The sequence below is a fragment of the Anguilla rostrata genome, chromosome 3, assembly GCF_018555375.3.
Source record: "Anguilla rostrata isolate EN2019 chromosome 3, ASM1855537v3, whole genome shotgun sequence".
Classification (NCBI taxonomy): domain Eukaryota; kingdom Metazoa; phylum Chordata; class Actinopteri; order Anguilliformes; family Anguillidae; genus Anguilla; species Anguilla rostrata.
The window spans coordinates 33,287,118-33,308,726 of record NC_057935.1 but is presented as its reverse complement, the minus strand read 5'-3'; the positions used below and the strand labels follow the sequence as shown (position 1 = coordinate 33,308,726).

General features: G+C 39.0%; 1 protein-coding gene and 1 long non-coding RNA gene across 3 annotated transcripts in view; one reads left to right on the top strand and one right to left on the bottom strand.

Annotated features, from left to right (window-relative positions):
- Window positions 1–235: 235 nt before the first annotated feature.
- sp9 (sp9 transcription factor) lies at window positions 236–2,793 on the bottom strand. Its single transcript, XM_064327222.1, has 2 exons — window positions 2,639–2,793; window positions 236–2,235 (listed from the first exon to the last, which is right to left on the bottom strand). The coding sequence occupies exons 1-2, from the start codon at window positions 2,657–2,659 to the stop codon at window positions 937–939; spliced, it is 1,320 nt and encodes a 439-aa protein (XP_064183292.1). The 5' UTR covers window positions 2,660–2,793; the 3' UTR covers window positions 236–936.
- Window positions 2,794–2,868: 75 nt separating this feature from the next.
- LOC135250672 (uncharacterized) overlaps window positions 2,869–21,609 on the top strand; it is a 67,144-nt gene continuing 48,403 nt past the window's right edge. For both annotated transcript variants that reach the window (XR_010328980.1, XR_010328981.1), the window contains exons 1-2: window positions 2,869–3,086; window positions 3,634–3,730. This is a non-coding gene — a long non-coding RNA (uncharacterized LOC135250672). The remainder of the gene's footprint in view (window positions 3,087–3,633; window positions 3,731–21,609) is intronic.

Here is a 21,609-nt window from a genome sequence, read left to right as displayed (position 1 = left end):
GTTGTGGGATATTAAACATTGATGTATCCCACCGAGAAAACTTTAGCAGACGTGTGATTGTTTTAATCAGAGTGTGATTGATTTTGGTGAAGCCTATGAATCCTTTATTTTACATTTGCCAATCTTAAAATATAAATAGATCAAGTCGTCATTTGAAAACATTTTGTTCAAAATGATTTAGTTCAGCATTAAGTGAAAAATAAAGGGATTGTGAAAATATATAAGATCTCCTGCATCAAATAACGAAAGTTTTTTTATTTGTTGCAGATACCTTTAATTAAAAGAAAATGAAAGATTTAGGTCTACTTGTGTTTTTTCGTACAAGTAAATGTTTATAATATCTTGAGAACGTACGAGGCTCGAAAAAAGGTTAACTCGTATTTAAATAGCAGTTTACATACATACTGATATCCACAAAGTGCATTTAAAGTAAAAGGAAAACTCCCTGAATTTCAGGAACCAAACCACGGACAAAACGATCATAATCAACATTTACAAGAATTATAACACGTTCCTTATGGCTGTTATATGTACACAATGAATGTCAACGATATACATTGTTCCACCAAGTTCATAGGGTTTGCTCACCTTTTGCGCAATATTCCATACAAAAGTCATTCGTTTATGCTCTTACATAGTCTGTCTTGAATTGTCTGAAATACGGCCAGTCATTCTTATATAATATAATTAATTTGTATCTCATATGATGCGTATTAAGGATTTTAAAAATATTTCATATTACCGTGTGTTGTGAATTTGATTTGATTATAAAAGGTTTTGAGTTTAAAATATGAAATCTTCTTGTAAATATTACCTTTCGTAGCCTACAGTGTGTCACAAATCCCAGACCCGTTTCTTTAATAAAAATTTGCCATTTTAGATTACGTATTTTTGAAGTAATCTTCGAGGTTATTCGCATTTCGTGGCTCATGGTATTTACGAGTCGTTATGTGGAGACGGGTCCTTGACCGTAACTCTGCTGGAGTTTACCCCCTCTAAAATAAGTTCCGGGGACTCGGACCTGGGGGTCTCCAGGTTACTGGTGTCGGTGTCACTGTCGCTTCCCTTCTTCCCTCCTCCTCCGACGGTGTGAGTTTTTATGTGCTTGCTCAAATGGTCGCTCCGCATGAAGCGCTTGTTACACACTGGGCAAGCAAATCTTTTTTCTCCGGTGTGGGTCCGAAGATGTCTCTGCAGTTCATCGGACCTCGTGAACCTTTTGCCGCAAAAAAGCCAGTTACAGACAAACGGCCGCTCCCCAGTGTGCCATCTCAGGTGGGCCTTAAGGTGAGAAGTTTTGCCGTACACCTTGCCGCAACCAGGTATGTGACAGCTGTGGAGTCCCTTCCTTCGGAGACTGGCTCCGGCAGGCCCAAGTCTCTCTGCCTCTTGGCAGTTTGGGCAGTCGCACGTTGCCCTGCCGGAGTATCTCCTGGATGACCTGGAGGAGCTTCCTATGCCCGTGCTGGCTCCTGAGATCATGGCGTTCGCGGCGGGGGAGTCTGTGTACGTGGGAATCACGGTTTTAAAACCTTCTTGCGTCAACAGGTGCTGACTGGTGGATAGAAGGTGGGACGCTGTAGGACTTATCCCGGTAGAACTAAAGGCGGAATGCGTTAATGTTGAGAAATCTGGATTGTAACCGCTCAGCTGTGAATGTATGGCTTGGGGAGTTCCAGAGTGCAACGAGGTCTGCAGACTGCTGGCCGGATTTTGGACTTCGAGCCACGAACTGGGGTTAGTGTGGACGTCCCACCAAGAGGACGCCCCATTTGCAACTTCCCCGGAGATGGTTGAGTGGAAGCCAGATTTGTACCAAGACTCGTATGGGTGTGCCATCCCTACCCGCGGATACAGGGTTTCTGAAGTGTGAACTTTTGAGATGAATGCTGACTGTCCCGAGTCTTGCGATGACACGCTCGCCGAGTTGGAAAATAAACTGCTGTACTCTGTCGTAAATGCGGAGGAGGTCGGGGAAGTGGAAGCTAAACAGAACGCGCTGTTGCCCGTCCCGGTTGTTGACGTTAGTCCGGTCGATCCTCGGCTTGTCGCCACGGCGAATCCTGGGAGGGTGGATCCCAAATTACAACTTGAAGATGATCTTTTCCAAGGGTGAAACCCACCCTTGGCAAAAGCACTGGATTCAGGGAGAGTGGTAAGGGGACTGGTGTTACCAATTTTGTTACAAGTTGCAGCCAGCATAGCTAGGGGGGTAGTTCCAAATCGTGGTTCTTCCTGGCAAAAGAAAGTTGATAAAACTTTTATTGCAGCGATCAGTCAACACGCATTAAAAGTTTCATTTTAAAGACATGCTAACAAACATAACAGCAAATGATCAAACATGCATTTTTATACCATAAAAACCGCTATATATAATGTCTGTACGCTTTAAACATTTTCCTATATTGGCTACTTTTTCAGACGCCAAATTTAATTCAGAGTGCTGACACTAAAACGCTACTAAAACAAAAAATAATTATAAAGAGAAGCATCGCCTATAAGTCACGGATTACCACAAACAACTGAATACCTACAAATAAGTGAACTATCACTCGGCAGTTGTTTCAGTCTCAGAAGTATCCAACATCGTTTAACATTTCCACGCACAGAAGGAGTATAAAATAATTCACATGCTTACCCCAAGTATAGACGTAGCCATATCCAGGGCCTGTGATATTTTGAATTGGTCGCAACGACAGAACGGCGCTTGTTCGATCTGACCTAAACACTGTCGGCTTTCCTGCAGTTACACGACTGATTACACTCTTGGCTTGGAGCTACTAACCACCTAGTTGTAAGGGAGCGCGTTCTTTGAAGTACAGCTGGGCCGAGCGTATAACCAATCTAAATGCTCAAAGCTTAGCAAGGAAAAAGCTCAGCCAATAAGAGATTCGGCGGAGACAGAAGTACTATAGCGACACGTCAATCAATTACCGTAGCATGGACTCGTCTTTCAAGCACAAAACGCCCTGGTATCTTTATAGGTTTTACATACATTTTCCCATCAAGCTTCAATTTATCCATACATTTCTGATTTTTGATTGAGTAGGCCTATCGTTAATTTAAGGCTCCGCTTCTCTAAAGGGGTAAGAATCAAATTGTGTAAATACGGTTAGGAAGTTCGTAACTGGGTTTGTGGTACCAGCTCCATGGTTCTGTAGCTGTTCCTTTATTCTGTTTCATTTTCAGTTTCAGGCGTAGGTTACGGCAACAACAGAATATTGTAAAATCGTCATGTATTTATTTTCATGTATTGTGCACTTTACACTTCCAGTGGTAATTATTTCTCAACCAGTGGTAATTATTTAAATTGTTTCCGTAATTTTTTATATTTATTAATCACAATAAATTCAATTCTCTTCTGCGATGTTAGTTTGGGACATTGCTCATCATTTAAAATGATCAAGTTTGGTGTTTTTTTCTCGAAGGGAACACGGTGATTTTAATTTAAATATCGTGGTAAAAATGTAGCCTCTCTGTATGTTATTTTTGGGCAAAACTCATGGACTTATTTTGTCATCAATACGGTGTGTCCCATCTATAGACAGCCATTTGAGATTCCAAGATAGGCTTGAAGTCAAGCATGAAACAAAATGAATCTTACCTGTGGGATTTTTTTTTTATCTCGATCAGACGGACTTTATCACCACTGGATAATTTGTCAGAAGAGCTACCAGTACAGAAGACGCGCTGGTAATTCTCTCGACTACGAAAGGATCTCTTACAACAGGTGAATGAACTATACTTAGGTCCAACTTGCGATCCAGGTGTGTCTGCGTGCGCGCGCGCCTGCCTGTCTATCTCTGTGTGTCTGCCTGTGTTAAATTAAGGTGTAAAATCACAAGAAAAGGTAACTGACCAGCCATTTAACAGAGAAAGGAGTGAAGCGATAGATAAACGCGGATGTAGTTGCACATATATTTACTGGGGGTTGCATGATATGCCTTGGAGCAAAAAGTCTTCTTTCTTGCAATATTTCAATGCATCATTGCCGAGTGTTGGACGTCGGCTGAAGACGATGCACGGAAGGTTATTCTTTAAAATAATAAGAGAAAAGGTGTGCATATATATATATATATATATATATATATATATATATATATATATATATAATATATATATATATATATATATATATATATATATATATTCATTTCCTGATTTGATCTATGTAAATATGTAAATGAAGAACAGATGTCCACGATGAACTTCAGGTGACAACCTGTTTCTGCATAAATGATCCGTTTTTCCATGTTGGTCGTTTAATTATTGTTTCTTTTTAATAAATAAATAAATAAATAAATAAATAATAAAGATCAATGCATTATGCCTGTGTGTTGCGAGGGCTGTTAAAACATTTAGGGGTAATGACATAATGTAACAATGGGTCGCTTTGGTGGGAATCATCATCCCTTTAAAAGTTAAAGCAATTTTCTGGAGAATGGCTCTTGCCGAAAAGCTGTACATTACAGTATTCAAAACGGCCAAATAATGCTCCATTATGGAGCATGAATGCTGCCAGTCAGTCCAAGTGCAATTTGTGCAAAGGCGCAGTGGCTTAAATCCCCACCTATGGAGAGGTGAATATAAAACAATTTCTTCAAATCCTAGGCACGGGGCTTGGAAAATTGCTTCATTTCTGCAATCATGGCAATTTGACTGGAGTGCAATTAGCACTATTAAATGTCGATTCTGCATAAACAAATTTGATTGAAATGCAAAAGTGCAGAGGACCTTATGAAAAGCATTCGTGTGGGTGTCTGCAAAGGTTTATGTGTGAGCGTAAATTCAGGATATATCTAAATCTTTTCTATATCCGTCTTGTTTAAACTGCATGCTTTTCATTCACGATAAAATAGGATAGCAATTTCTTAGCCTATGGTCTATATCTAAATACTAAAACGCATATTTTAATACAAATTTAAATAAATGTAGAGGGCCGTTTACACTACAACCAGAAAACAAATGAAAACAGATCTTTGTAATAGCTGGATATAGTTCTTCTAATTTAGATTTAAGTACTCGGTTAAAGAAAGGTAGGAGGTTGTTATCAACAATTTGAGGATTTAATTTTTTTCTATGGAGTGTCGGGATTTAATTAGTGGTCCTTTTCAAAGTATTCATCATCACACTGTACATTAGTATGTTCTTTAATATTATTACCGAATGCATTTTGAAAATGGAACAAAGAAAATACGGTAAATCGTGAATGTTAGAACATGAAACGGATGAAATATTATTTGTATGACGGCTAACACCTATATCTACCCTTCATGTTGTACATTAAGTTACACCTATACTTTATGTTACAGATGCCGCAGAGCTCTTACGGCCTAATATTCACTTTTTGACTTTGATCTTTATTCTTAAATACGATTTTTTTACATTCCACCTGTGCAGGTATGCAGGGCACATAATAGAATGACAATGATTTCAATCAAATACAATCAGAAATAATCGCTGAAAAATCCACTTAAACGTAATGCTCAGAAAAGCCCCACCATACTTGTATTGTCTTTTATTTTACAAGTGAAGATGGTTTCTCAAGTAGGACCATCGAATTCTAGGTAAACACTTAACATTCAGCCACAAGCGAGCATTTTCTGGTGGCAATTAGGAGCCTATTACGAGCCATTAGATTGATCAATGTACCTCAAACAATGTGCATGATTTATTTGGTCGGAACAAAACGTGCTGCGTCTATTGTCATGAAGCTGAGAGAAGGTACATCCATCACGACGTTCAACGACAACAGATAAATGATTAATCCTGGCCAATTAATTATAATACTTACTACAAAAGAATTTCGGCTGGCTTCATTTATAGATTATTATAGTCTCGTTTCCACAATTTTAAACCCAGACCCAGGGTGTTGGTATAAAGGTAACAGCTCAATGAAATTCCTGGTTGGTTGCCGTATAGATTGATTTGCCTTTTGCCTGCATAGAGTAAATAGGCGTATTAGTAAGTATTTGTTATTATAGCTTAGTATTACATGGGTATAAGGTTTGTGTCTTGACAGATAGTGTAGGCTACCTGTTAAACCGAGGAACCACTTATGCTTAACCGTTAATTATACATATGTAGTGCTAATTTAAAAGCTAAGACATCTTAATCGATAAAACTTGTTCGAAAAGGAGACGTTTTTGGAATGCATTTGATTCAGAAGTCTAGTATTTATGACACGTGTTTCCTTGTTAAAATGTGGCCTAACCAAGCCTATATATATAAGCCTATATATATATATATATATATATATATATTCATATATATTGTTGGCATGTGTATCGTTTTTCATGTGCGTGGCTTCTCTGAATTATGAACGTGTTCATTCCCATTTTCAAGCATGCCTTCTTTTTTCATTTTGTGGAAAGTTGGTCACAACACACGTGTAGTGTCAATAAGTCTCTGTGTATCTTGATTAGGGTAGTGTTCAGTAAAAGAGAGGGTTATGTTATTCATTCTTTCATTCATTCATTCATCCATTAATTCACATAGCCTATAGATTAACTTGCTTTAACATGAATAATTAATTGTGCAGTCCTATAGGCCCGCTACAAACCTGCGTCCATAGCCTGCCTCTTTAAATTCATTCACTGCTCAAAGATCAGCACATTATAACTCAAATTATAACCACTGTTATCACTCAGATCTTTAAGAAAATAATACTAGATGCACTGACAACCCAGCGGATTAATCGAGTCGTCAGATGACTATAGCATTTTGATAAAATATTAAATTGTATTCATCTTTATGATGACATCAAAATGTGTTGGTCTTGAGAAAATTGTCATAAATTCATAACGTGCCGGTATTATTGTGGAGAGTTTATGACACAAATGCAAGCGGATTCGGTAGCATATTATGTCATACGTAGCGCATACACATTTCAATTAGATTCTGTGTCCTTTCCAGATTGCACGTTATTACCTGCTAAATACGATTCCGATACGTTAACTATTCAAACATCAGACCTGGAAACAAACTGGAATGTATAGAAGCAGGCAGAGAAGCCTATCATTGTGCAATACATTTTCAATTTATTAACACGTATATTTAAGCAGTTGTTTACAATACATTGTCTGCACCGGTTTTTGACATTGCTCTGTCAATGTTTCCTTTAGTCTGTGGTCAACTTTTAAGTAATATGCAAATGTGCAATGCATTGCGGCCATCATTAGAAGTTAAACTAACCGCTTAAATTTCAACGATTATAATGATTTCCTCTAATTCTATTATCACCGACAAGAATCATTCTTGAAAGTGAGAATTTGCTTAAACAAAATCACATTAGACACTGTTATGCACAGTCAGGATGACAACAAATGCCACGTGTCAACAAATAATCATATCTTTACAACTGGTGAACTGATCTAACAGTTCGCGGCGACTTCGCCCACAGGTAATGAAACGTCAGTAACCGCTGACGCACATGTAATTTCAGTTGAGCTCACGTTATATGTGCCGTTTTACTTGTATAATAATAATAATAATAATAATAATAATAATAATAATAATAATAATAATAATAATAATAATAAAACAAGTAAATAATGTATGTATTGATGTATTAAGATTATTTATACCCAGTTATTTAAATCCATAGTACCTTATGTCGAGATTACATTGATTGCCGGGCTTTAGAGCAGAGATTTCTCCTTTTTTCAGTCGGAATCGGGATGAAAAGTGAGTTTAGGTCAGGTATCTTCTATCATGAATAGAAATGTTATTTGGGAATATTTTGTCATCAGCTGATAAGTGCTGTACTTTTGTTTTTGCCATTGGTTTTTGAAAGCAAATAAAATATCATTATAATATAATAATGTGCTATTTATAAGAATACATATCAAATGTCTCTTGTGGTTAGCTTTCCTAAGTGTAAAATGCTACAAATGCTGTACAGAGCACATTATTTTTTTGGTTTAGTGTAAGGATTGGTTTTTAGTTAAAGAAGTTAAACTGCCATGGTGTATTGAAAACTTGGCAAATGTGTATAGTTTTCTTTGAATACATATTATTGCATGAACTTCCCTGTATTCTTGGATGCTATTTACAAACAGTAGGTTTACATTGTCACAGATTTTGTAAATATGCCCAATGTTTTGGCCTCACAGTTGCCATGTAATCTATACGTATATGTGCAGTGTTTAATCCGACATGACATACTGCCCATAGCATTCACAAAAGAATCGCAAAACTGCTACATTACTTCATGGTGAATAGGGAACAGGGAATTTTTTTGTTTCTTATGACTTGGGTCAACATGTATTTTCTGAGACTTGATTTTTTTAAATGTATAGATACATTTTCTATGCATCTATGGAGCTATTGACAACATTTGGTATACATAATTTTGGTCCTGTGCAACCCTTAGTAATTTAGCTCAAAGAGCTTTAACACATACATACAGTGAGCTTTATAATGCTTGGGACAAGACATATTTATTCTTGATTTGGCTCTGTACTCCACAATTTTTGATTTGTAATAAAACAATTCACATGTGGCCTATTAGAGCACTTTTTATACATATCCCCCCATTTCATGGCACCATAATGTTTGGTATATATTAATGGTATGTAAAAGAAAGTAGTCATGTGTAGTACTTTGTGGCATAGCCTTTGCTTGCAGTGATTGCTTGAAGTCTACGATCCATAGACATCACCAGGTGCTGATAATTTTCTTCTATGAGGCTCAGTATTGTAGCCATCTTCAGCTCCTGTTCGTTTCGGGGGCTAGTTGCCTTGAGTTTGCTCTTCAGCATAATTATGAAACGCATGTTCAATTGGATTCAGATTAGGTGAATGACTTGGCCAGCGAAGGGCTTTCCTTTGTTGCTTCAGCAGTATGTTTGGGATTATGGTCTTGCTATAGGATGAAGCATCATCCAATGAATTTGGAGCCATTTGGTTGAATTTGAGCAGATGGCATGCATCTGTATACCTCAGAATTCATTCTGCTGCTGCTTTCAGCAGTTACAACATCAATGAAGACAGGTGAGCCAGTACCTGTGGCAATCATACATACCCAAACCATCATAACACCCCACCACCATGTTTTGGGGTGGGGTGGAGGGTGCTTTGGATCTTGGGCAGTTCTTTTTGGCCTCCACATTTGTCATCACTCTGATACATGAATCTTGGTCTCATCTGTCTACATGACCCTTTTCTAAAACTCTGCAGCTTCTTTTAGGCACTTCTTAGCAAACAACAATATTTAAAAAGTGCAATAATTTCTAAAAGGTGAAACCTAAATGTATAAAAACTCCCTTTACTAAATACTAAGAATCTGCACTTTAACTACATGGGAATTGTTTGATTACAAATCTTAAATTGTGGAATACAGAGCTAAATAAAGAAGAAATGTATATGTTGCAAACATTACAAAGCTTCCTGTATACTGTATTCCAAAAGCATGGTCATTTTACAATTTCTAATAAATGAAAAATGCAAATGAGCCTTAACTTTTGGCCCAACCCATATTCAGTTTGGGAAACAAACTGGGTGTTTTTCCTACGGCGCACAGGAACTGCCGCTGTGGGCTATGCATGGCAAATTGTGGTCACTCACTCACTCACTCACTCGCGGACGATCTGGGAGGGACGTTTGATGGGATGCATGCGCAGGTGGTGCTTTGTTTAGTAGGACACATGCGCAGGTGCATCTCCCAAAATCACCACTTCGAATGGTACAAGGTTTTTAAGCACAGCTTTATCGGTTAACGTTACTTTAGCTAACCCTAACATGTTAGCGTTTCGCCTACTTTAGTTAACCTAGTTAGCGCGTACCACCGATACAGATGTATGGACACACGGAGGACAACAAATAACGTTACAGAGGTGAGGACATGCCATAGCTAGCTAGCTATATAGTTAGCCAAATTTTACTCATGACACTTTGTACAGGCGTGCCGTGGGTCTGGACGGTTTCGTGCTTGTTTTTGTATTATGTACAGATTTTAAAACTGTGTCTCAAACTTTTCTGTTAATTTATATTTACTATGAGGGTAATGATGTGTGTGCTTTTCATATGTAGTATGTAGTATGTGTTATTTGTATGGGCATGCTTGTTTTATTTTTATCTTTGGTAATGCTGCAGCATTCATTTCCAGTAAAAATGTCCCTTTTGGGAATACTGAAGTTAGTCTGATTTTGTCTTCTCTTATCTTACATTCAGAGTACTTGCCAAGGATGAGTTCAGCTGTTCTATCTATATGACGCCCTTTCAAAAATATGGTCTGTACACCTGATCATTTAACAGTGAGTTTGGACTGAGCACTACTGTTAAAGAAACACTTTTTTGTTGTAAAAACATTTTTAGGTTTTTAAGATTTTCTACTTTAGTCATTTGGATGATTTCAAAATATTAAGTGATTACATGATACCCAGGTATAAAGATGTATTTATTCACTGCTGAACTACAGTCTCCAGCATCTGACATTAGCTGTGGGGGTGCAGTGGCTATTAAGTATCATAAAAATGAGCTCATCATAAACCCTCAGCCCATGTTGCATTAAAAAGACTTATAGGGCCTCCCAGGTGACATCCCAATTCAAGCACTAGTCCCTGGTGCAGCAATATGCCCCACAATCTGGAATGTATCCCTGACTGTGTTAGTGTCAATTATAATTGGTAGTCCAGTCTAGTGGTGTGCTGTGCAGTAGGTCATATCATTAATATCATTGTCCAGAGTCCACTCTAGGATTTTGGTGGTTCTTAACAAGAATGTTGATGGAACCATTTGTGGGCCAAGGTGAGGGTGGGGGGTGCTGGGGTACCAGAAACGATTGCGGATTGTGGAACCAATAGCTGCCGACACATAAATACCAGTGTTCCAAAACAATTCTTAAAACTTGAATTGTGTGGCCCAGGGATGGTTGTAGCCCTAAATGACTGCATTGAGTGTTTATGCCAGCAGCCAGTGCTGCCATTATTCCAGAAGGAATTATTTAAGTTGGCAGGGCATTCCCAGTCTCATTCCACAACAGTGATTCCACTGGTCAATCAGGCACCTGCAGTCTGCCTGTTCAATGAAAACAGCGTTGGCTGGCTGCTTGAAATGATGTCATAATGTAATTCGTCTTCTTCAAAAAATGAAGGATGATGCTGCAGAAATCTCACGAATAATTCCAAATTGGGAATGCATGGCCTTATTGATAAGGCAGTGGATTTGGGGAACTGTCCACATTGAACTCCCACCCTAAAACTAGAAGGATGAGTGTAGTCAGCTGATGACACAGCCAAGGCTTGAACCTCTAACCCCCCCGCCCCCTCCCATTTTATGATTTTGGAATGCTGGATCATGTAAAGTTGTGCTAATGCTGTAGTCTCCACAACCAATGCAAGAGTGACATGCTCACACTTTCCTCTGAAACATGTAATGTTGTCAGCTACTTCTTATCATATCTCAGCTGCTCATTCACGCCCATCCACTTGAACAGTGTCTTAACAGAATGAGCCACCCAACAGCACCTTTTCCCAGAGCTGTAACCCATTGTTTTATTTTCTCCCAGCTTGGATGGCCCATGAATATCCAGTAGCCTATCTCATCCCTGCTGCCTTCCGAAATTCTCAGATTGTTAGAACACTGTTAAACACGCATCTCCCTTTAAAGAGCATTCTGCTGCCGCTTCTTTCATTACACTATCTGCCACCTGAAATGTGCAGTCAAAGCTTCAGAGGAATACACTTCATTCACAGCTGGTGCAGCAGACTGCAAGAGCCCAGTCAACCAGAGGAGTTGCTCTTGTGTGATCAGATAAGGACAATAATGTTGAGTGAAACCCTTATTTCCTTGATTGATGCTATAGCCAATAGTGTGCCGTCTTGTGGCATGACCAATCCTCCAGTGTGATCAGGACTGAAACCAGACTATGAAACCACATTGAGATACTGAGCCTATGCCTAGTATTTTCTTCTTTTCTGATATGCTGAAAATTGATAGGAAATAGGCCTGTGTATGCTGTTGTCCAATGTCAAGTCTCTATTTTTGATCATGTGATGGTACAGTATGACATAACTGTTAGCTAGTTTTGGTGGTGAAATTTTAAGGTCAGGTAGCTACTAGGTAGTAAGGATGAGAGCAAAGAAGAGTCCCAGCTACAAAGAAGCAAATCAAAAATGTCTTGTAAACGCAAAAGTTGGTCTCAGAGAGAAAGTGGAAGAATGGATGGCTTTATAAAAAAGCAGACACCAACTAAACCTTAACCACTACTGGCCTGCATTTGGGATATATCAATAACCTTCCCAGCTCAGCTGCTGTTGTTCACACATTGCAGTATCCCAAGTTTCTTATCGTAGAACACTATCCGGTAACGTCTACCTTCAGATGAGGTGTGGGCTACTGCACTACTTGAGACATTGCCTGTCGCAGTTGCAACAGCAAAGTGCTCACTAAATTAAAATCCATCAAGAACTACCTGAGAAGCAGGAAATGACTAACTGAACTGGCTATAGGCTGCTTTCTATTTTTCTATCTACCGTAAGAGCTTAGGAGCAGAATATGAAGGAGATTTTTGACGATTTTGCACAACACAAGGACTGGTTGGATGGCCTTAAAATGAGTGATCAGACTCACCCTGTTGTCAAACAATCCATGATTGAAAAGGTGTTACAAAATTCACCATTCATATTCTGAAAATGGGTACCCACAACACCCCAAAGGGGGTCTGGATCTCCATAAAACTGTGATACCCACTACACCCCACAGTGGGTCGGGATAGCTCATGTATTGTATTCATAGCCTTCTAGCCTACCACAATGTGAGCTGTCGTGCCAAACCATGCTACTTTTCTAGGCTTTTTGGATTGATGTGTTGTGTTGTATTGGCCATGGCAAGCTATAGACTAAGCTAATTGGGATGTTGTTTGTTTTGGTGACTGTCTGTTTACCTTCACCTATTTTCCCAAGGTACCTTTACCTTTTACCTATTTAGTGGTTTCCTCCGGGTACTCCGGTTTCCTCCCACAGTCCAAAGACATGCAGGTAGGCTAATTGGCGACTCTAAATTGCCCATAGATATGAGTGTGTGAGTGAATGGTATGTGCCCTGTGATAAATTGGTGACCTGACCAGGGTGTATTCCTGCCTCTCACCCAATGCATGCTGGGATAGGAACTCCCCGTAACCCTGACCAGGAATAAGCTGGTACAGAAAATGGATGGATGGATGATCTGAGCTGGGTGATGGGTGATATGATAGAAAACAGGCAATAATTAATTCCTGGATCTGCTAGTTGTAATATGTCAGACAAAGTTAATTTGATGTTATTTGTTTGGGCTATATAGGATATGGCAATACTGGTATTATCATGGCAATAGCTAGTGAGACCAGAACCATTGAGAGAGAGAGTTGTGCCACCTTCTTCCACTCCAATTAGACAATTTTTTAGAACAATGGAAGATCGTGGAGAGTCTCAATAGTTCCAATTGTTGGGAGGAAGTAGCAGCAGCACCATAGAGTATCAGTGTTTTTGACTGTCTGTGATTAACTTTTCTAAGCTAAGAAGTTAAACTGAACAGTATGCTTTGAGACATAGCTTATTAAAATATTTCAGCTGAATTAACAATATTAATTTAAGCATGTTGTTAGCTTGTCATTTTCCACCAAATTAGTATATTTAGCTAATGTTAACAGATGACGTTAGCTAGGTTTATGGATAAAGTTAACAACACATAATAACCATATTGGTTGTAAACTTGTTGCATTGTCTTAAAGCCCTTTCATCCATAACGTTACTAAATTAGGGACAATGATTAAGGGAAAAAGATATATATTAGTTAAATAAAGGCTGAATGAAATGAGGATATCCAAAGATTTGGACTATGAGGAATCTGAAAAAAATATAATAAAGAATAATAAGAAATGGCTATGGCTGCTGTTTAGACTATTTTTGTGATGTATGGATGTGGATGGGAGAGTGAAGGTTTGAAGATGTGAGACACGGTAAAAACTTAACAATTTAATATATGGTGAGTGTGTTCGTTGTGTTTGCTTCTACCTGACCACTACATAGTAGTCTTTCTTGAATAAGGTATTTGTCTGTACTATGGCAGCAGACACCTAGGCTAAATGTTCTTGATATCGAGGGATCTTCCCATTAAGGTGTACTATCCTTATTACAGACCATATGTCTACTCCTATGTGAGTTTGGATTCAGATTGAATTGCATATTTGTCACTGAATTATTCAAAGTTGCATCATTCAGCATTTGATTCGTTTCACAGATAGATAGATAGATAGATAGATAGATAGATAGATAGATTCCTTTATTGTCTTTGCACAGTGTACAACAAAATTAAGTAGCAATCCTGACGGTCCATTCACACATAACAAACAGCAATTAAAAATAGAACAGAGTTCAAGCTAAACTAATTTAGTGTGCTAAATATATAAATAAAATATAAAATGTATAACATGTATAAAATGTATATATTTGCAGTAACCTATAAAGCAATAAGATATAAAACAATACAATACGGTAAGATTAGCAGCTGAGATATTGCACTTCGGATATTGCACATTTGCTGAACTGCAGTGGCCCTATGTACAAGTAGTGCAATTAGGAATATATACATACAAAGGTGCAGTTGAAATGTAAACATCTGTACAAAGGTGCAGTTGAAATAAACAGACACTAGCCTATACATGACATTTATATTCACCTCCTATTCTGCTTACCGCCTAGGCTTCTGTATCTGAAAGTCCTAAAGATCAGCTTATGTTAGGATGTCATTACTCGTGACTACCATAGAAGTTGAAAACCATACATAAAAAAGCATTTCAATACAGTAGGCAACAACACGTTATTTAGCCAAGGGATGTCAATAAGTCAGCTAGCTAGCTGTTTACTCTAATCATCTGATTAATTTTTTTTTTGTTTTACCATAATCACACAACTACATACAGAAATCCAACATATGTCAGCGTGCGATATATGTGTAGTAAAACAATGCATATACTGTTTTCTAGTTAAAAAAAAAAATAGGAATGGCAGGAACAATTGCAAAACGAGCTGAGAAACCAGTTGATGCATAAAAACTTGAACATGCTGTTGTTCCTAAATGCTAGTCAGCAACATCTGCAGTTGATGGAGAAAATCAGTAAAATAGCCAATAAAGTTGTCTAGAATGTGTTGTTTTAGGGTCAGATACTATGCACATGTTTTAAAATGTATATTTGAGTGCTGTTGCAGTATTTGGAGAAAACAATGTTTTCAATCAGCAGACAGATTACTGACGTGGACTGGTCTGACAACTGGTGTGCTATTGCTTGTTTTTCTGAATTTCCAGGAGCTTATTAATTTATTTATTTTACTTTAAGCAGGAGGTAACCAGCCACATTGCCTGGAACATGTGGTACTATATTAAGCTAATCAGTAGCCGAGAGGCAGGCAAAAACTTAAAAAGAAGCAAGGAATGAAAAAAGCATTGGGTATCATTCAAGAATTGGGAGGTATCATTCTTCATGCATGCTAGCAATTAATGTTTGAAGAATTGATCTGTACTTTGAATTTTAAAATAAAACAGGGAAGAATGTAAACCTTTTATTTTAGAATTGCTGTTTTTACTACGACTGAGTAATAGTAAGCATTAATGTTTAAACGTTTAATAATGCAAAATTCCAAAGTGTAGATGTCCAAATGGCCATCCCTAGGCTGGCCTGTTCCATGGCACCTCTGCATGGGCATCATATACTCAAAAGTCTAGTGAGCAGTATACTAGTAGATAGTTTAAATAGTTGAGTGGATATGCAGAGATATCAGCCATACATCGATTGACTTCACAGTGTCCCAGTGTAATATCCCAGTGGTGATCCTGCAGTCATGGCCAGGATGCTACACTGTTTCTTTTGCCAGGCAGGGATGGCTTGGTTACTCATCCACCACCAATTACTGTACAAAACTCTTGCACTTATGCTAACTGTCAATCTCATGCAGGGATTTACCAGGGTTGCTGGTGCTCCTCTGTGCCAGGAAAACTATCCCAGACCTTGCCCCTGTCCCTCCCTGCCACAGTGACTGGATGACACATTGTCTGGTAAGTCACTGTGATGTGCAATAGGCTGGAGTTCCCACATCACAGAAGTGGATTACATGCCTCTGTAGCTCTAGATTAAGGGCAGGAGTGGGCACCTCTGCACAGGGGGCTGGCCGTGTCACCTGTCAAATTTTTGTTCTGACATGTTTCTCAACCAGTCTAATTACATTCCGGATGATGAAGTTTCAACTTCTGCTGTAAGTTTGTTGTGTGACTGAGAAAATGTCTTAGTGTTTTGGGGTTATTGGCCAGTGGCCTGGTCATCAGCAATAACCCTGGTGACTGTGCTTTCACGCGCAGCCAAATGCTTCTGTTGTGTATATCACTAGCTCACATGACAGCTTGTGTTGCATTGTCCTAAAAATGGTCTATGACCAAGATAGCAATATCATGAGAGAATCATTACAGTGTTTACTTATTCTTTATAGCCCCGCAGTGACATACAAGAAAATTTATCTTGATGGGATATTGATGATTTAAATGGAAATAAAATCAAAATAAAGACACAAATGATTACCTGATGTATGCTATTGTATCAATAACCACACCCTTATGTGTATTCACATAACTCAGTAATACAAATGACACCCTTAAAGTGGTTCAGGCCTGGTGTCAAAGGTACAAATCAGTTACTTTTAGAACCCCCACAACTGCAGTTTGCTACATTGCTATTTTTTTTAGATCTCACACAGGAGGAGGGGGAGCACCTTAGCAGACATGGCCTCCACTAGTCCCCAACCCCCCCCCCCCCCCACAACCAAACCACCCCTGGTTTAGGATCTGAATTCTCCACTCCCACCCCCCACCCCTCCAGTCTGTGATCACAACTGGCCCCCCTCAGTCTGAGATCACAGTCTCAAAAAACCCTTAAATCTCAAGTCAAACTATGTCTATGGCTAATAGTGATGCATGTGTAGGGTCATAAAGCATTGTAAAGTGTGGCCTTTCACTGCCAGCATCTTGTTCACTGTTTGAAAATTGCTAATTGCTTGGTTTAAAATTTGAGTGCCTTTCTACAGACAGGCCAGCCTTTAAAGATAACATTAACCAAACATTAAACATCTGACCAAGGCAGCAACATCCTGTTTCATTCAGTGTTGTTTCATTGAAAACCTTGGTAAGAAATGTAGTCATGTGAACACATTCTTGAGCAGTTTTTTCTCCTCGTTATGACAATGTTTTGATTGTGACTCTTGATATACCATTGATGTTGAAGCTTTCATCCAGCCCCCTAGTTCTGGAAATCAGAGCTAATCTTTAAATTAGCCTACATGGTGTCACATACCTCTAATGTATTTTTTGAATCTAAAATCTTCTAGAAATGCTGAGCCTGCCTTGGGATCACAGCCACAGTTGACCCATTATTGTATTATGTGTGTTTAATAGGTATATCATTTACTGATATAATGCCGGAGAGACACAAATGATTATCCTCCATGTCTCTGAGCACAGTCAGAGTTCTGAGCACAGTCACATGATTTCTTCATGGATAACCTGAAATATTGTTTAGTCATGTGGTGATTTTCGACAGTGTTCTCAGTCAGAGTTGGTCGTTATGGAATCTGATAGACCCCATGCAAACCTTTTGTGTCTAAGACAATGGAAATGCAGAGAAAATGAAAAGGTCGTCTTTTATGGGACCTGCTTCACCCTGTCACATTTACAAAACGTACAAATTAGTAATTTGGCTGTTATCGGACTTGATTTACCCCACCACACTTAAACATATACAAATGCTTAACCTGAAAACAACAGAAGCACACTGCTCTGAAACATTGGTGAAGCTGGCATTTGTTTAGCTCTTTTGATCTTGCCCTTATGTAATTATATCAATGTTCATGTCCTGGATGCTGGAGGAATGAGGTCCACACTACCACTCCATCGAGGCTGCAGAGAAATGTTGTTCTGTTGACCCTCAAACACTTCCTTTTGTATCCAGGAATACAAAATTACGTGTCATTTCCAGTTTTCCCGAAACTAGCTCAATTGAGTTAAAAAAAAAAAGTTTATTTCCTTTGGAAAACATTCTTTGATGAGCAGCTATGTGAAAACCTAAAGTAGTACTCAGCAAAAATAAAGCTTGTCTGATTGATTGATAAGCTTTCATGGAAATTCTTCTGCAAACCCGTTAACTGCTTTAGCAGGTGTTCTAATCTAGGCAGTCCACGGCGGGATTCATTGGTTTTCCCTTTTTGTTAGAAACGTGAGTTTATTCAATGGGCTGACAAAAAACCAAACTGCTGCAGAAAATGTCCTGCCACTGACACAACTCTGATTGCATTTGCTATAATTTCCTCACTTCCTTCACTAGCAAACCAGGAAGATATACATTGCAAGCTTGAGATTGCTGGGAGAATGTAGGGAAGTTCTGAGTTGGCAGAAGTCCAATTTGACACCTTCGTAAATTCCCTCAGATATAAAGTGCAAATATATGATGCCACTTAAAGTACAGCTCTATGTGATGTCATTTTCTGCAGAAGCCTGGGGGAGCCATTGAGTGATGGCTGCGTGGGCCTTTACAGAGCATTCACCCTGTGGCTCTGTGGGAGACAGCGATGAATCAGCTTGGTTCGCCAGGCAGACATGATCATTCCTTCCTTGGGTAAACTGCATTCTCCTGACAGCAGTGTGAGCAAGCAAGAATTTGTCATTTTGCGATTTAGCCTATTCTGCTTCCACAGGCAATAATAACACGTCATGACAAAAAGTGCACTTGACAACCATTCACTGTCTTCTCTGTCACAAGAATTCAGACCATTAAAAATGCATTTTAAAAATAGCCAAATAATCAGTATGGCGCCAACATACGTATTTCCAAAGTGCAGACAGTTCAGTCTTCATTCTTTACATACAACAAAGACATGACACGCCTCCATCAGCCTCAGGAATGAGACTGAACTGGAGGCTCACTGTTTGAGTAAAGCTTGTCTACAGCTGCAGAGCATGTCAATGTTTTGTTCTCCTTTATCTCCAGTGAGTGGGAGGGGAAGTCTGAGCCTGGAGTGTTGACTGGGTCAGTGAAGAACAGCACATTTTAAAAGAAATCTAAAGACATACATGAGGAATCCTCAAAAGCAGAACCAGAAATTCTTCCGTTTGAATTAGCTCGAGTGCTGTAGGTCCGGACTCAATGCAGTCATCGTTGACTGTGGTGGACAGTCCAGTAGGGAAACTAATAACAGGCCATAACATCACAAGGCCAAGACAGAGGGTTATAGTTGGCAGCGAAGTCCCTGCCTCATCACATCATCATGTTGTAGTAATTCCAAGTTCCTGTGATCAGCATATGATAGCTAGGCCAGTTGTACAATCCTCCATTCCAGTAACTCTGTAGCTCAGATGACTGGTTCAGAGAAATCTTTTTAATTTTTAATTTCCAATGATGTACCTGCTTGTATGGTTCTTATCATATTTGTAGAGGGCATTGTAAGCAACAATTATGATTGGGCATTCAAAATTGAGGAAGAAAAAAGAATAGCAAAAAAAAAAAAAGAAATTTTTTATAATTTGCTGTGCAGTCGGTATTTGGACAGTGGCACAATTTTTATTGTTTTGGCTCTGTACCCCAGTGCGCTGGATTTGAAATTAAACAATGATTACGAGGTTAAAGGGCAGACTGTCAGCATCATTTTGAGGGTACTTCTATATCAAATGAACCTTGTAAGAATTACAACCCTTTTTTAATATAAGTTCCCCCATTTTAGGGGACCAGACGTAATTGGCCAATTGGCTATTTTTTGGCCAGCTGTGTGTCTTTGCATCATTATATCATGCACAATAAAGCTAAAAAAATGATCCAGAGTTGATTCTAGGCATGGCATTTGCATTCCGTCGGTTGGTCGGTTAGTCCACAAAAAGTGTCCCACCCCGTAGCGGCCACATTTTTCGCCCCAGGAGGCTGAAATTTGGCATGGGCGTTGGTCATGACCGAAGGTCGAGCTGAGTAACTTTCAATGCTGATTGACCAAGAGGGGGCGTGACGATGGGCGTGGTTTATCACAAAAAGGCGCATAACTCGCGAATGGATTCACAGATTTGCACAAGATTTTGTGGAAAGGTTGGTCATGAGCCAAAGAAGAGGTCACGTGTTTGTGTGAGGGGGCGTGGCAATGGGCATGGCCTAACACAAAAAGGCGCATAACTCCCGAATGGATTCACAGATTTGCACAAGATTTTGTGGAAAGGTTGGTCATGAACCAAAGAAGAGGTCACATGTTTGTGTGAGGGTGTGTGCGTGGATGCATGCACACATGGATGCATGCGCGTGTGTGGTTGCAGCTATTGAGGATTTGCGCTTGTTAATCCCTAAATTCAATCTGGAATTTAAAATTTTCCCTCAATATACAACGCCAAGTCATTTTTGTAAGCCCTGTCATTGCTTCAATGTTTTCTGACGAGTGTGCATGTAACGAGCAATAAACTATGTAATGAGTAAAAAACCAAACTAATACGAGAAGGTTGGTTGACTTGTTGAGCAGCCATGTTTCCATTTTCATCAGTTGGGCCTTTTTCCCATTCCAGATAGATAAGAGTTTTCTGTGAAAGCAATATGAGTGGTCACCAGGGAGTCATGCAAGATCACATATTTTACAGGAGAGCCAAAGCATGCCATTGTCTTTGCTTTTCTGGATTGACAGAGAATGTTGCAGTGATGAGGTAGGCTAACACACATGGGTATGAATATTGGGCATTCAAAATTGGAGGAAAAATTTAACATTTGAATAAAAATTGGTTAAAAATACACCATACAAATATGCTCAGAATGTGTTATGGAATTCAGCTACCTGAGCTATGACTAATCTCTTCATCAAGAAATCAGATTTAATTGAAAAGCTAGTAAGAGTGGCCACTGGATAGGAATGATTCCGTGGCAGCCAACCTCCAGTCCCACATTCCAGTCAGGAATCTTTTCTCAATCACTTTTTATTGCAATCAGGCAACAATAACTAAAGACTGGGATATGTCCATTGCTTCCTGTGGCAGAGATCTTTTGAAGGTTTTCTGGACCATGCATTATCTCAATTTCAACCTCAGTATGTTGTGCTTTTGGCACCACAGAGAGCTTTCTTTGATGGCATTTTGTTGAAAAAGCCATATTCTGTCAAGAAGGATCATCATGATGTGTGACGCAACTTTTTTGAGGGACAGCCTGGGTGAATGCAGACCTGTTCTTAAAATATCTGATTTCTGTCTGTTGTAGTTCTGTTCTCTTTCCTACATTATGGGGAAACATAAATCAATAGAGTTTATTCCTAGTTTTCAGATTCATTGTTCAGAATCTTACAAGCTGGACCACTGCATCTGGAAAGCAGTTAAATCTTGACTTTTTTTCTTTACTTTGTTACTCCCACTAATTGGCTGTCCTTTTTCCTTTAGATACACAAGCAAACTAATTCTTGCAAAATGCTTATCACTTGTCATCTCACTATGGCAGCATAGAAATTACTAGCAGTTCTCTGTGTGCCACTGGTTCTTTTGTGTCTTAGACATGGTCTTTGTCTTACACAATTAAAGTGTTACACGCTAGAATAATTTAAATTGCCAGTGCTAAATGGAGACAGGGGCCCTTTTAAAAATA